This window comes from Crocodylus siamensis, chromosome 1, assembly GCF_052110815.1.
Source record: "Crocodylus siamensis isolate JL-2025a chromosome 1, ASM5211081v1, whole genome shotgun sequence".
In the NCBI taxonomy this organism is placed as follows: Eukaryota; Metazoa; Chordata; order Crocodylia; family Crocodylidae; genus Crocodylus; species Crocodylus siamensis.
This window is the reverse complement of record NC_143395.1, coordinates 393428298-393445309: the sequence shown is the minus strand read 5'-3', so window position 1 is coordinate 393445309 and position 17012 is coordinate 393428298. Positions and strand designations below refer to the sequence as shown.

The following is a 17012-nucleotide window of genomic DNA, read 5'->3' as shown; positions in this document are numbered from 1 at the left end:
CTCAAAAATCCTATTCCTGTTCACAATTAAAATCCTCACACAGCATTTAATTGTTCTGTCTATGCCTAATGCATTATTATTATTATTATTAAGAAACTAAATAAATCATCGGACCTTTTATTTATACAGGATACAAACATCATTACTGTTCTTGAGCTAGCAGTGAGATTTGGGAAAACACTCATTATACAGGAGATGGATGGAGTAGAACCTGTTCTTTATCCACTGTTAAGAAAAGATCTTGTTGCTCAAGGTAAATGTCTGTCATATTAGAGAGTCAGTTAATTCAGCAGATAATATGTAGAATCTGATTTTTAAACCAACTGCTTTCAGAGACATGAACACTGGTTAGGATTTGCTTTTTTTTGCTGTCATTTCCCTAGCAACATGATGTGTGAACTTCATTGGTGATTTTGTGATTGCTCATATGCGAGAAGGGATATTTAGAGTTTTGTTTAATAAGATGAAACAAGAAAGACTGATCAACCATTCACAAAGGTGAAGTTGATGCCTCACTAGTACTTCCAAGCACCTGTTTTGTGTGTAGGAATTCTGGCTCTTGTAGCGTTAAGAAATTAAGTGATTTACTTTGGGCTCAGTGGTGTAGGTTGTAGCCATGTTGGTCTAAGGGCATAGGCAGACGTGTTTTTTGGGTAAATCTGATGTCTTTTATTAGGCCAACTCATAGTTGAAAAAAACCTTAAGGTTGGAACCAGTTTGTTTAGTATTGTACTTTCATTCATTTGAAGGCACAGAGACTTTACAACAATTTGGGAATGGAGGGGAAAAGTTGCTTATCAGCAGGTGCTGGGAAGCAAGATTAACTAATCAATGCAATAAAGCATGGTATATTCAAGAGCTCATGTGTTGTTAAAAGTCCTTTAAGTCATTAAAGAAATGTTGATATGTCTAAGTCCAGAGCTTCAGCTAAGTTGGGATATTACTTATAGCTGGCCACAGTTGCCTACATGGGCATGGCTGCCTGTTTATAACCAGCTTATGAGTATCTCTGTTAGTGCTCAGCAGTATCATCAACATGATAGATGCTTCCCTATCTAGCTGTAGGCTTCTGAGTCATGGTTCTTAGTTCCTGGTGTCCTGCCAGTTTGTTTCTAATTTTCTGCTCTCTGGGTTCTGCTTGTTGGCTTCCTAGTTTCATCCTTTTCCTGTCTCCTGATCCCTTTGCTCCACATTTGCCAGCTCTTCACCCTCCAATCCCTCCGCTCGTTCTTCACTCCAGTCCACACCCTTGTCTTCTCATAGTCATCTCCTGGCTCATGGCTTTAGTTTGGAAATAGCCCAAGTCCTGATTCCTTTCACGATATAGCCGCCTGCTCAGATCCCTTTGCCTAATGATTCACATCTGGATCTATGCTTCCTGATCCTGATACCTCATGGCTCTACCCAGAGTGACTGTCTGTGTCTTGGTCCATTACGGACCTTGGTCTTTTGACTGCCTGCTCCTGATTCCCTTGACTCTGCTCTGGACCCTGTCTGTTCCTGACCCTCCTGGACTGTGAACTTTTAGAGATGAGCCCTGACTGTCTATGTCTGGTTTAACCCCCAACACTCAGTGGCCCAGCTTCAACAGGAGCTTGCACCCAAATTACTCTGTATCTTGGTGGTTAGACTTCTTTCCTGGGAATTCTCTTTTCAGATTGAGGAACCCAGGTATTTCATCTCATTTCCTGGCTGAGGGCTCTAACTACTAGATATTTATACCACCAGCGCCAGTAAGTTAGCAGCCTACCTTCAGAAACAGAATAACTTGTGGATCACAAGTGAATGAAGGTTTATAGTGTGGCTTGAGTCAGAATTCTTCACAAAGTTTGTAACATAGCAAAAACTAAAGCACTGTTTTATTATAAGGAGAGGCATGCATTCAAAACCCTGTGGCTAGAGCAGGGGTAGGCAAAATATGGCTCACGGGCCTGATCCAGCCCACCAGACACTTTCATCTGGCCTGTGGTGCCTGCCCCCCCAGTGAATTGTGCCCCACCCAGCCCTTCCCCCCATGAGGTTGGGAGCAAGGTGCCCACGTGGACAGCCCCCAAACATACCCTATTGGGCCTCGCTCCCACCGTTCTGGATGGAAGGACTCTGCCCAGCCAGCAGTTCCGGGTGGGGCTCCTGCTGCACCTGGAACCTGCTTGCTCAGGGCAGCAGGTAGGGCAGTGGCGGGGTGGTGGGGAGGGTAGAGTTGCAGCTGGGTGGAAGCAGGAGTGCAGCATGGAGCCTGTGTCTAGAGGGCCAGTGGAAGTGAGGAGCTCAGATGGGCAGGATGAGGGTAGGGGGTGTAAGGACCCCAAACACACTCCCCCCCCATGATGTGCAGCCCCTGCTGTTTGCAGCAGCAGCAGGCGGGGAGGTCAGGAAGCTTATGCCTAGCACAGGTGCCTGGAGGGGGGTGCGCTCTGGCCAGCGCTGCACAGGGAGAGGGAGTGTGCTCCAGCCTGCCCTATTGCCAGGGCTCTGTGCTGTGCACCTGCAGCTCCAGCACTCACAGCGGGGGAAGCCTCACACTGGAGCCTGCTGCTTCCCCCACTCCCTGCTATGCAGGCCCCCTCACTCAGCCAGGAGTGGAGGGAGCCCTGCCCCCTGCTTTCCCCCTGAGTCCAGCACAGGGCTTACCCCCTGCAAGTGCAGAGTTGCAGCTGCACAGCGCAGAGCCCCTGCAATAGAAACGGCCAGGGCTGTGCTGGGACTGAGGAGCACCATCCCACGCAGCCTGCCTGTCTGCTTCTATCGCAGGAGCTCTGTGCCATGTGCGTGCAGCTCCATACTCACAGTGGGGAAGCCCCGCTCGGGACTCCGTGGGGAAGCAGTGGGCAGGGCTCCCTCCATTCCTGGCAGAGTGCAGGGACCTGTGCCGCAGGGAGTGCGGGAGATGGCAGCCTCCAGTGCAAGGCATCCCCTGCAGGTGAGTGCTGGAGCTGCACCCCACACCTTCCCTTACACCTCACACACCCACACCCTGCCCCCACAACCCACATTGACATATATGTATGCCCCCTACCCAGCCACACCCTCTCACAACCCACCCCACACACACGCACAATATAAAAGCATGACACTTTTATTTTTGAGTTATTATGCAATACCTTTTATATACAGTACACAATCACAAGTCATAACAAATATTTTTTAAATAAGATTAAAATATAGTAGGTGTTTTACTTCTAGTGTATGATTTGGTTTTTTTCTGGTTCTAAGATGGCAACCTCCTCTCCCAGAGGGAGTATTTGGGAGTGGGGGGCTGGAGGGAGCAAGGGGAGTGACTTCTGGTGGCAAAGGTCAGGGGCTAGGGGGCAGGACTTCTGGTCCCAATGTGGTGACCAGGGGTGGGGGAACTGTCAAGGGGCAGGGCTACCTATATGGCCCCTAGCAGGACACCAAAACTTGTTAAGTGGCCCTCTCCCCAAAATAATTGCCAGGCAGGCTCAGTATCATGAGACTGCTTTTTGTTTTTTTTCTTTGTGTGGGAAGTTGAAGGGTTTGTCATGCGTACGATTGGATAGAGCAGGGTAGGAATCATTTGTTTATAGAGGGCTTTGGTCTGCATAATGGCATGTTAGGCATGACATGTAATACAATGAAGGTGCCTGTCATAGTGTGGTGTTATAAATGTAATGACATGGTGCTCTTGGTTTGATGGCAATTTGTTTGTCTTTGCTTTGTATATTGGACCTGGATGCTGAAGGGGCCAACTTTTTGTACCCCGAACTCATGAATAAAGTAGTTAAGAAGTCAAAGTCCTTCCGTCTTTCCATCTTTCCGTCCTTCCTTCCCTTTCTGTTGGAGGCAGAGGAGGGAGACCAGAGCACTATGGCAAAGTGGATGGTCTAAATAACATTTCAGACATTCAGGTGAACTCATGATAGGTACCCACCACAAGAAGTTTTGCATTTAAGGAGTAACATCTCTGAGGCTGGTTTGCCATTTTTATTGCATGCTAAATTGCTTGGTCATCTGCATGATACTATTTATCACACAATTAACGTGTTAATTGCTAGATTAATGTAACTTCTGCCAGGTGCACAAGACTAATTGGTCTCTAAGCATTTTAGGAGGCAGTTCTCAGCTGCACTGAGCACAACTTCAGCACAACTGAGTCAGATGTGAGAGGTAAACTGGTTCTCAACACAAGTTACTGGGGCCTCAGTGCTGCTTTAATTTATATCAGCTGGTCGAGGGTAGCTCCACTGCTTACATCCTGTCATCCCAGCTGACTTCTAAATACCTCCTCAGTGGACTGGATAAATATGAAGTGACAAAGTATCTGTCTTTACTGTGTTATGTATTTAGGACTGAATTTGAAGTTCCTTTTGCACTGCTGGATCATCTGATTGAGGCTTTAATCTGGGCTGTATCTCTGAGTATTATTATTATTTTAAATTCAATGCATTTTTTTTTATTCTTTAGATATACCTTATTTACCCAGATCTAAGATGATTTTTGTAATTTAAGACCATTCCTCAATAATTAGATACTATACGTCAAAAATGTATAAATTTTGTTATATAATTTTCTGTGTATAGAATCTAATTATTGGAGGGTCATCTTAAATTCATCTCTGTGACTGCTGCAGCAGGGAAAACAGTGGCAGAGGAGCAGGTGGTGGAGAAGTCAAGTGGCTTGATGCCTAGCCCTCACACCCCCTTAGCTTTTCCTCTGCATCACCTGCCCCCCCTAACTTGGCTCCCTGTGACACCTGTGCCTCTGTGGTGCCTACACCCCCTGGTGCCTTCTTCCATCTCTGCTTGTCTCCTCTGCTGCCTGCTTGCCTGCCCCCCTGGTGCCTTGGACCCCCAGCTGCTTTTTACTCCTTTCTTTTCACCCATCACCTACCACTGCTTACCCTTTGTCTTGACTCTGGCTCTGGCCCCACTCTGGCCTGGGTCACAGAGTACATCATTGCTCCAGGCCTCACCCAGCCAGGCAGGAGGTATTGTGGCAGTGGCAGCTCCAGCCTTAGTGGAGCTGCCACCATCAGCTCATACAAGATGTAGGGATGGCAAAAGTAGTGAGGAGCAGGTGACGGGCATAGTGACTATGACTGACACAGATCCCAGGCTGGGGCTGGGGCTGGAGTTGAGCCACAGCAGCCGCCTGCCCCCACCTTGTACTTAAGCAGCTTTATTCTCCATGCTGAATAGAGAGGGGTGGTGGTGGTGGGGAACCTCATGTTTTTCACTTGAATAATTAAACCAGAATCCTCAGAGTCTTTCCACTATTTAGTACTCATGTACTTGCAGAGTACTACATTTACTATTTATTTCTAATAGGGAAAGGCAGTAGGTAAGGCATGATAGCACCTTAAAAATAAACAGGTTCAGAGAGGCATGAGCTTTCATAAACAGGAGCCTATTTTGTCAGATGCCATCAGGGAGAGTTAAGCGCCTGAACAGGATTTTTGTCTTTCTGTTTTTTCTGAAAATATTTTATATTTATAGTTAATATTTTATGTTAAAACAATAAACATAGATACTGGTTCTTAAGCTGTTTCACACTGTAACAGACTTAGTATACTGTGTATTTACTTTAACAGGACCACGATATGCTGTACAAATAGGGGACAAAATGATTGATTATAATGAAGAATTTCGTCTGTTTCTTTCAACACGAAATCCAAACCCCTTAATTCCACCTGATGCAGCTTCTATTGTTACTGAAATTAATTTTACTACAACGAGAAGTGGTTTAAGAGGACAGGTAGGCATTCAACTTCTGACAATAAAATAGTAATAATTACCTTGAATTTGGCCAGATTAATCTGATGCACCCTCACTTTTCAAATACAGACCTTGTCAGAGGCCTCTTATTAACAGAATATGTCTCTAAATGGCCATGGCCTGTGAAGGCTATTTGGTTATATTCCAGCACAAACAAATGGACACGCAACTTAAACAATGAAATCTTTATTGAAGTTAATTTTATAAGTCTTGTTTATTTGTTTATTACTCTGGAACTAAATTATAGTTTGGTGGGTATAAGAAACTTAATTCATCTTAAATCTACTGAAGTAATTAATTTTTTCCCCCCTTTGCTTCAACTGGCTCAGATAAAACTCTAAAATTACTATTTTCCTTCACAGCCACATTTATGGTGCAATTGAAATTTCAGAATTTTTATCCAATGGTTGCCTGTCCTAGTCGATCAGTACTTTTCATACCAGAATATCTTCTTTTGTAGACAAGGATGTCTTTAATGTCTTACTCCCACCAAGATGTACTGGGTCTTTGATTTAGGGGTAAAAAACAGATATAAGGGAATATTTAGAGTATGAGACGGTCAGGGGAAAGCTTTCACCAGTTTAAAATACTATTCATTGTGAAATTAATTTCAAACTAACAAAGATCTAGAATAAAGTGAAAATATTATTCTAAGGAAAAATAATAAAATTCAAATGTCAAGCTGCAGTGTAACTTACCTCTGTTTGAGAAAGGAAGATCACTGAGTAGAATTAGCAGGTAAAACAGCTCCCTTTTTAGATGGAAATGACAAGAGATTTAGCATAAAGTTCTTGGACTATACTTAGTTGCCAGTATGTGTCACTGAATGTATTTATTGTAACCTTTCAGCCATTAGTACAAGGTATATACATTTAAAGACAGCAAAATTAGGTTTAAAAAATAAAGCAGAAATTCTAGATGTAAAATGCATGTTAAAATATTGACTAATAAATATTGCTAAAATTGGTGCTTGTAGGCTCTTGATGTTAGTATTCTTCACCCTCTCTTGAATATATTACTTTCTTTTTAGCTTTTAGCTTTAACTATCCAGCATGAAAAACCAGATTTGGAAGAACAGAAGACAAAACTACTGCAACATGAAGAGGATAAGAAGATACAATTAGCTAAACTTGAGGAATCCCTTTTGGAGGTACAATAAATATGTCCTGCACTTCTCAAATTAATAGAGTAGAGTTCATATTGCTATCTGTTTTAATGTAAGTTGTTAATTGATGATAGTAAAAAAAAAAAAGAAGTTATTTAAAAATTTATATTCTGGTGAGATAAGGTAAAACAAAATTTTTAGCCCCATTGAGTTTCCGGAGAGGTGTGTTCAGGATATGTGTAATCTTAGGCCCAAATCCAGTTCTCCTTTAAATACCCATTCCCATTGCTGTTGGTGTTTTTGCATGTAAAAGTTGGATTGTATTTAAAAGAGGCAGACAAGGTTATTTGGGTGAATCTGATTTATTTTGTTAGACCAACTTAAAATGTTGGAAAACATTTTCTTAGCAAGCTTATGGGTTTAGAAACCCTTTGTCATGCTGAGGAAGCATCTGCAGTTGGTGTATGCTCTTCCTGGATGGTAAAATGTATAGATAGCAGTGAAATAGGTCTTAAACTATTAAAATGAATCCTCTTTTGGTATTCTACTATAAATTAGTTAGGACAAGGCCCAGAAAGGTGCTGTAGGTGCCAGCATCTTTGAGAAAATAAATCTCTGGTGCTACTAGGAGGATTCAAGGAAATGGAGCTAGTTGTGTTAGCTCCCCACACAGTGAAATGTAAGAGTTAGGTTTTTCTGACAGGTGACTTAAGAATGCCATATATGAATTCACACTCCTCTCTGGTACGTAGGTACCTGGCCAAGAGCTGTACATTAAGCTCCTCTATCCACTTGGAATCCAGAGCAGGTAGTCTTTTCTATGGATTGTCATCTAGCTGATCAGCAGTGACAGGGGTGGCCATCTTCTATACAATAGGGTTATAGTGTTAAAACAATCACCTAGGAAGTAGAAGATCTAAGGTATAAACCTTCCTCTCTTGGGGCAGGGCAAGGCCACATCTCCTACTTTTAGGGAAGTATACTAATCTCCAGGCTTTTGAATTAGTTTGGATGGGACACTCTCTGTACCTTTTGTTGAAAGAGGGGAGTTAAGAAGCTCAAATATCAAGTATCAAGAGGTCAAAAGGAGAACAAGTAAGAGGGAACCTGAATTTGTATCCTAGTAATTAAGAGAATCCTGGGTTAGTTGCTGCTCTCAGAATTGTTCTTGAAGCTTATATTAGATAACTATTTTACTAAAAACAAAACAAAAACCAACAAAACCCTCTGGCAGTAGGGACTGGAACTAAGGACTCCCCCTTGCACAGGTATGACCTTCTTCACTGAGCTAAAGAGTCAGTTCCCCTCTTGCTTGCTTCCCCTCTGGTCTCAAGACTCCTGCATTCTTGACTGCCCAGAAGCCTACCTTCAGTAGGAGGGAGGAGGATGACATTATTGACCTGCTTCAGTCATGTTGGTTTGTGAGATTTTTAATGCATGCCATGCAACAATTAAATGCTATGGGCCCTTCAGTTGGGGCACTTCCCCCAGTGGTGTTCCTTCATTTTGTTTTGAATAGCTGTTGGATAAAATAGACGATACTTGTGGGAGCAGAAGCAAGAGATGGAGCTAAAGCCCATCCCTTCCAGGTCAGAGCCCATCTCGCTAAACCACAGTTCCTCTATTGATATCTTTCTCATACCCTTGACTTTCTCTCTGGGCTGCCTAGTGACTCAGCTTCAGCATAAGGGGTGGAAAGTGATTTTTGCTGCAAAGCCCACATAATCTGGTCATTAGGGGTCTTTCCTGGGAAGTGGAAAATATAGGTTCAAACCCCCCTGGGTGAGAGAGCCTAGAACCTGGGTCTCTTATTCCTTGGTCTAGTGCCCTAATTACTAAGCTGCTTGGCTAAGTGATGGGAAGGCTGCCCTTCTCATCCATTTTTCTGTGACTTGCATGAAGTTATGTGTTTTCCTACTATGGTGGGCAAGATCTAAAGTCTGTGCAGTTGGCCAAAAGTCTGCTTTCATGTAACTTTTGCCACGTAGATGCTATTTTCCCATCTAAAAATAGGGTTGGATTTGGGCCTATGCTCTTGACATGGCAGCCTGAGAAGATGGCATGTTCAGAAGAGCAGCATTATAATTTTCAATAATTTGATCAGCTCTGACTCCATGATCCACTTGAAGAGGTCACACACTTGAAGAGGAAAGAGCAGTTAGCTTTCAGGAACTGGATTTTCAGGGTCCTGTGCTGTTGTGGACTTTGAGTTGTGAGGGAACTGAGGGAGAGTTCAGACCCATTATTCCACTGTACTCTTGTACGCAGGGAGGTGTAGGTGCGTGTAGGGCTCTGAGAGATGCCAATAGACAAAAAGAACCCATTCTTGTGTATGTGGGAATATGTTCACAGACAGCAGGACCCATGTTGACCTCAATTTTTTGGAGAACCACAGTTACTGTGTGCTAATTAACCATTTTTCATTTTTAGTATAGCTGATTATATAACTTATTCTAAAAAATTGCTTGTCTTTTATAATGTGTGAATACATTAAACAGTTTCTATCTAGTTAATATTTTATCATTTTACCATGGGTCATGCTTTGCTTTCCTTTTTCATGTCCTCGTGACAGGGCATTTTGCAGAGTTTGCAGATTCGTTGGTATCTGACTGGACGCACTGAGTGCTTCCCCTTGAACTTGCCATAGAGCCCTGCCACCCCAGCCCAACCCCCATGGATCGTGCTGAAATAATGTAATTGTTTCTGGTGTCTACTCCTATATTAGTATACGTAGAGGTAAAGTTTAAACCTGAATGAATTGGGTGTAAAGTTACATCTGTTAATTCCTTTTATAGGAGTAGACACATGAAACAGTTTCAGTAGTTTACCTGATATGCTCCTAAGGCAGCATGGTACAATGTTATATGTGTCCACAGCCTTGGTGTAGTAATACTTACTGGATATGATACATATTTATTCTCTCTGTTTTCACCCATAAAGGTTTTGGGACAAATTCTGAGTCCTGTAGGCCCAATGATAAATAATGACTTCAACTGGATTCCCTTTGTGGGAGCAGGGAGTTTGAAATCTGTCTTAATGACTTTTTATAGTCTTACTCAATATGGGCCATTAAAGTCACAGGGAATCTTTCATTTGATTTTAATGGGCATTGGAATGGGCATTTCAGGTTTGATTCTGCACCATTAAGTCAATAAGATCTTTGTCACTGGAATTGGGCCGTACTTGCATTGCCTTTATGCTTTGCTACTGCAGTTACATTCCAAAATTCTTCATATTTTGATGTATTATAAGCGCTGATGATAGATTTGAGGAGAGGCTCCTCATTTACTTTTTCATGAAAATAATTCTGCTAGGAAAATGTTTTAAAGAGAGGGAAGATTGCATTTTACAATGCAATTTGGAAAAAAAAGATTAAAAATGCTTCTAGATAAAGAACAGAACCTATTACTCATTTGTTTTTTAAATAGAGTGCCATTAGATGCAGTCAGCCTTTTAAAAAGGCATGGGAAAGGAAAGCATTGATAAGTTGGCTATGTCCTTGCAAGTCAGCGGTATTTCTTATTCAGACTTTCTGCTGCAGCAACCACTGACATAATTAATGTAGTTGCAGGCACATTATAAGCCATCTGTTATAATTTTAGAAGGGCAGGTAAAACTTTAGAGCAAGGGTATCAAACTTGTTTGGAGTTGAGGGCTGAATTTTACTTTCAGTTCAAGACCATGAATAAAAGTTAGCTGGCCAGAGGCATATTTTGCAGTCACGTCTGACTTGAGAGAGTGCCAAACTTGTGAGAGTGCCAAACCCTCCTATTGTCCATTTACTTACATTTTTATATATTCTCCCAAGGGCTATTCTTACTCCTTTCCAGCTTGTTTTTGTTTATTTCCCATCTTATTCCCATCATATGCAATTCTATGTGAAGCCACTCCATATCCTCAGTCTCCCTTTCCCACTATACTTGGGGATTGTTTTTCTTTTCTATTTTATGTTTTCCTCACATTCCTTCTTCGTCCTCAGGAGTTACTCCATTTTTCATCTTGGTGTACAAAGCTTTATGAGCAAGATCTGTTTGTTTGTTGCCATGAGCAAGTATTCTGTGTATCGTGGTTCTATTATCACATTCATCCATAGCTAATGACCTCCAGCCATGATAGCTGTAATATTATAATTTCTCAGTAGCTTCCAACCTTAGTGAGTGCTGCAAATTTTGTCTAATAAAACTAAATCACATGCACATGTCCTGAATATTAGAGAAGGACAAGATCTGCAGATAAGCCAGAGCTAAGGGATTCCCATGAGTCCCATTATGCTGTTCTGGATTGCTTCACACAGAGTAACCACACATCTTGCAGGGAAGAGGCTACATGGAAAAATCCCCGTTTTGGTCCATACTCGCTGGGGCTCCCCTTTTGTGTCTGAGCTCCACTGCAGTCTGCATGGGGGATCCTGCCCCTTCCCCAGCCAGGTATAGACTGCATCTTCAGCCTGATCCCTGCCCCATTTGGACAGCCCGACCTATTATTTGGTCAGAGCATAGGGGCTGCTCATTAGTCCCAGCCCTGTCAGCTGCCTGCCCTTTGGTGGCTACATGCACAGGACGTAGTCACCCCCCAGGACAGAGTTACTGGCTGTTGCCCCAACCGACAAGGACCTTTTTCTTAAAGGGCCCTTGCCAATTCTGCTGGCTTCATAGCCCTCTCTCAGTAACAGGGCAAGGGTTCCCTCTTATATTATATGAGTCCTCTTGCTCCATTATCTGAGCACTTCATAACAGCTTTGTGATATAGGGAAATACTGTTATTTTTACTGCTCATGTACCTCCCAAATTGGATGTACTCTAGTGAAGAGGCTGCAGCAGCTACTATGAAAACCTGTTTCGAGTGTGCATATTTCTAGGTTTGGAGTGTGTGAATGGAAGCAGGTGTGGGGAGCATGCTTGAGGATGTCCTAGTTGGGGCAGGCTACCCCCATAATGTAGACCTGCCATAAGTAACTTGCTTAAGGTTACACAGGAAGTCTCTGGCAGAGCAGGGGGTTGAACTTGTATCTCTCAAGTCCCATCCTAGCAACATAAACATTGGGCCAGTGGTTCTCAACATTTTTTAGACTGAAGGCACCCCTCAAAAATGCCAGCCCTTAGCTTTCCTTCATTTTTTGCACATAGAAACACAATTAATTACTTCTTTTATTGTAAAAAAAGAAAAAAACTCAGAAAGATCACAGTAGGTCAGAATATTTTTGGCACTGTAGATTCTTGTTTGAAATCTCTAGTTTTATACTGTGAATCATGTGTAGGCATTTGCAGGAGGATAGGTACACCCAATCAAAATCCCCAGCTTTGACTATGATCAACATCCAGCGTTTCTGAGGAAGGCAAACACTTCCACCCCGACACATATAGCAGCAGGAGGTGAAAGATACTCCTTCCCAGCCCCAGTGTAGCAACCAGAAAAGCCTAGAAGCATAGCATGTACACACAGCATAGAAAAGGTACGGCATACACTTAGCTCATCCCTGACCAAAGCTTATCCAATCTCTTCTTGAACATCTCCAATGATGGAGATTCAACAACTTCCCCAGGTAGCCCATTCCCCTGCCTCACTCTTCTAATAGTGAAAATGTTTTTCCTGCAACTTCAAGCCATTGGTCCATGTCTTGATCTCTAGAGTAAAAGAGAAAAGGTGTTCCCCTTCTTTCTTTATGGCAACCCTTCAGATATTTGAAGACTGCTCTCATACTCCTTTTTAATCCCCTTCCTGCAAGCTGAACATACCTATTTCTTCCAACCTCTCCTTGTATGGCTAGCCTTCCAAGACTTTTGGCATTTTTGTCACCCACCTCTGGACCATCTCTAATTTCTCCATGTCCTCTTTAAAATGTGGAGCTCAAAACAGCACAGTCTTAAACATGTAAAGAGGTACTATTATCTCCTATGTCTTGCATCTATTGGCTGCATGAATACAACTTAAAACTTCATTCACCTTTTGTGCAGCTGTGTCACACTGTAGATTCATATTTAGTCTGTGATCCACCAAGACTCTCTGACCCTTCTCCTTAGTGCTGTCATCTAGCCAATTGATATCCATTTTGTATTTGTGATTTTGCTTGTTCCTTCTGAGTTGTAGCACCTTGACTTTGTCAGCTTTGATCTTCATCCTGTTGGCCCCAGTCCAGTTTTCTACTTTGTCTGAGTCCCTCTGAATTGCACTCCTGTCCTCAAGTGTATTTGCAGTTCTTCCCAATTTTGTCATCTGCAAATTTGTTCAAGACACTGTCTTGATTCCAGCATGCAGTATGGTAATAGACATGGGCTAGGGACAGACATTACACACACGCTTATTTAAGTGATCAGAAACTGATTTAAACCTGTAACAGAACAGATGTTCAGTGCACATAAACCAGTTTGAAAATGTCTGAAACTGGTTTGAGAGATTACGATCAACTAGGTTTATCAGACATAACTGATATGGGTCAAACTGGTTTATGCAATGTCTGTCCCAGACCCCTTGTTGGTTTATGATAAGTGAGACTCCCCCAGTTTCCTGGCATGCTCCCTGGGGTGGGCAGGGCTCTCTGCTCCACAGAAGGGCTGGCCCCTCCTCTTTGCTCCCTGGTTGCTGATCCCTCAGGAATGTAGGCTGCCCACTCCCCTTCCCCTCACCATCCCCTGCTAAGCAGGGATTCCCCCCTCTCCTCTGCCTTGCGGAGAGGTGTCTGCATCTTAGCTAGCAGGCCACATGCTGGCTACGGTCCTTGCTGAATCAACGGGTAGAATCAATAGGCAGAATCAACAGGTAGCTGGTAATGTCCCTCTGCTGTTTTCTTAACAGGGTGATAAACACTGAGTTAGGGGTGATAAACACTCTTATCAATTCCCTGCTGGGCTAATGAGAGCATCCTGCCAAAGCCTGGCCATGCCCCCCTCAGCTCAGTTCTATGCACGGAAAGGTGGTGGGGGGAGGCTGCTGTAGCACTCCCTGGCTTCTAGCCTGAGCCACTGCAGGCATGTGCCTGAATTTCTGGGTGTCTGTACAGTTACAAAGTGATTAAGCCTAGCCAGGTTAGACTGATCTGCAAAAATTGAATCAATTCAGGCTCAGGCTTTTCAAATGACTAGCCATGGTGAGCAGTCGTTGGACCAGGACTGTGGGACTACACTTAAAAACTCTTGCCAGTCTAACATGGATCCATTTGTAACTTGCTTTGTGGCTATGGAACCAATTGTCTATCTGCCTTGTAGTACTTCTGTTTAGTTCACATTTCTCCCATTGTTTCTGCGAGGGTCATGTGGGACTTTGTCAAAAGCTTTACTGAAGTCCAGAGGCAGACAAGGTTCTTTGGATAGATGTGATATCTTTTATTAGACTAATTTCATAGATTTCATAGATTTCATAGACATTAGGGCTGGAAGGGACCTCGGGAGATCATCGAGTCCAGCGCCCTGCCCAAAGGGCAGGAAGTCAGCTGGGGTCATAGGATCCCAGCAAGATAAGCATCCAATTTACTCTTGAAGGTATTCAATATAGGTGCTTGAACCACCTCCGCTGGCAGACTGTTCCAGACCTTGGGGGCTCGGACAGTAAAGAAATTCTTCCTTATGTCCAGCCTAAAATGGTCTTGCAGGAGTTTGTGACCGTTCGACCTTGTCATCCCTTGGGGCGCTCTGGTGAACAAACGTTCCCCCAGTTCCTGGTGGTCACCCTTGATAAATTTATAGGTGGCCATCAGATCACCCCTGAGCTTACGCTTTTCCAGGCTAAAGAGTCCCATGTCTCTCAGCCTGTCATCGTAAGATCTGTTTTCCTGACCTCTGATCATGCGCGTGGCTCTCCTCTGCACTGTCTCAAGCTTCTCCACATTCTTTTTGAATTGTGGAGCCCAAAACTGGACGCAGTACTCCAGCTGCGGCCTCACCAAGGCCGAGTACAAGGGGAGAATGACGTCCCGGGATTTGCTTGAGAAGCATCTATGGATGCAAGCCAGTGTTTTGGTCGCTTTATTAGCCGCAGCATCGCATTGCATGCTCATGTTCATCTTGTGGTCAATGATGACCCCCAAGTCTCTTTCTTCTGTAGTGCTAACCAACGTAGCACTGCCGAGCCTATAAGGGTGCTGCAGGTTTTTCCTCACAAGGTGGAGAACCTTGCATTTTTCAGTGTTAAACACCATGAGGTTCTCGTCTGCCCATTTGCTGAGCTTGTCCAGGTCAGCCTGGATCACCCGCCTGTCTTCTGGCGTAGATGCTTTGCCTCAAAGTTTGGTGTCATCGGCGAACTTGGCCAGTCCACTCCAGACTTCAATGTCCACATCGTTAATGAAGATGTTGAACAGTATGGGTCCCAGGACAGAGCCTTGGGGGACCCCACTGGTCACAGGGCACCATGATGAGTGACTGCCATCAATCACAAGCCTCTGGGTCCGACCACGGAGCCAATTTCCCAGCCAGCGGATCGTGGTGGAGCCAAGGCCACAACTGGCCAGTTTGGCCAAGAGGTGATCATGGGATACCAGATCAAAAGCTTTTTTGAAGTCAAGATATATGACATCAATCTCTTCTCCCTTGTCCAGATGATAGGTCACCTGGTCATAGAAGGAAATGAGATTGGTCAAACAAGACCTACCCACAACAAACACATGCTGGCTATCCCTTAGAATGTTAGCCTGGGCCAGTCCCTCAAGGATGGCCTCCTTAATAAACTTTTCTAAGATCTTCCCCAGGATAAAAGTCAGGCTAATGGGCCTGTAGTTAGCCAGATCCACTCTTCTCCCTTTCTTGAAGATCGGTACCACATTGGCCTTCTTCCAGCCTTCGGGCACTACACCAGAGCGCCAGGAGTTTTCAAAGATCCGTGCCAGGGGCTGGGCTATGACGCTCGCCAGCTCCTTGAGTACCCTGGGGTGCAGATTGTCAGGGCCGGCTGACTTGAAGGTATCCAGCTTCTCAAGGTGTTCCTTCACGAGGTCAGCATTTATGGAGGGTAGGGGATCCCCCTCACCCCGATTTCCCTGTCCCATAGCAGACATGGGCATCCCATGTGACTGATGAAAGACCTATTTAATAGGTTGGCTTTTTCCTGGGCGTCAGTTGCCAGTTGCCCCATCTAGTTTAGTTTTTAAATAGTTGAAAATTGTTCTTTGCAAGCTTTTGGGCACAAACACACTTCTTCAGGCATAAAGAGAGTCTGGTGGAGTTTTGTGTGCTCTCCTGGGTAGAAAAAAAGCCAGTATGCAAAATGATGGTCTGTGAAAATGCATATGCATGTCTGCGAAGAACAGAGGGAATGGGAGACAATATGTGAGACAGGTAGGTGGGTAGGGGAGGAAGGGGGAATGTAAAACTGGTGATGGACTGTAGCTGGTGAAATGCAGACAAGTTACCTGGGATTGCTGAAGTCCAGATACACTACAACCATTTTATGTCCTTCATCTGCCCAAGTAATTTTCTTGTTAAAGAAGGAGATCAAGTTTGGCATGATTTGTTCACAGTAAATCCATGCTGGCTGCTTGTGATTAGCCATTTTTTTTTTTTTTTTTTTTACTCCCAATGCTTGCAAATAGATTTCCTTATGATATGCTATAGGAACATAACACATGTTGAGGTGAGGCTAACTGAATAGTGTCAAGCATGGTCTTCCTTTTTGACTGCTTTATTTTATTTTATTTTTAGAGAGGGACACTATATTGGCCCTTTTTCAGTCTTCAGGTACCTTGTCTATCTTCCATGGCTTTGTAAATATTGTTGTCAAGGGTTCTGAGATCTCCTCCATCAGTTCCTTCAGTGCCATGGCATGAAGTTCATCAGGCCCTGCTGACCTGAAATCATTTAGACCTATCAAAAGTTCTTTGATTTTCTTTTGTTATCTCATCCCTCAGGTTATCCCCTTCCTAATCCAAATAATCCATATTAGTTGTCTGGCTGCATCTTCATTTTTTGTGAAGACTGAGGCAAAGTAGCTGTTGAGTAGCTCTGCCTTTTTTGCATCTTTTAAGAGTTCTCTTTGTCTATTTAACAGTGGACCCACAGCTTCCTCAGACTTTCTTTTCTTGCCAACATAAAGGATTAAGAAAAAAGATCATTAAGGAAGCAGGATTTGAGATTCAGGATTCAAGATTGAAGTATGCTTTTCTGTGTCTGTTTAAGGCCATCAGTATCATAGCCTTCTTAGAAAAAGAAATGGTGATTCTTTCAGAGGGGCAGCTTTTTTCCACAAAT

General features: G+C 43.5%; 1 protein-coding gene across 3 annotated transcripts in view; it reads left to right on the top strand.

Moving 5' to 3' along the window:
- Positions 1-17012, top strand: part of DYNC2H1 (dynein cytoplasmic 2 heavy chain 1) — a 464482-nt gene that overhangs the window by 137209 nt on the left and 310261 nt on the right. For all 3 annotated transcript variants that reach the window (XM_090030141.1, XM_090030133.1, XM_090030125.1), the window contains exons 65-67: positions 130-253; positions 5549-5712; positions 6763-6882. In XM_090030141.1, the coding sequence (XP_089886267.1) occupies positions 130-253; positions 5549-5712; positions 6763-6882 (408 nt within the window). The remainder of the gene's footprint in view (positions 1-129; positions 254-5548; positions 5713-6762; positions 6883-17012) is intronic.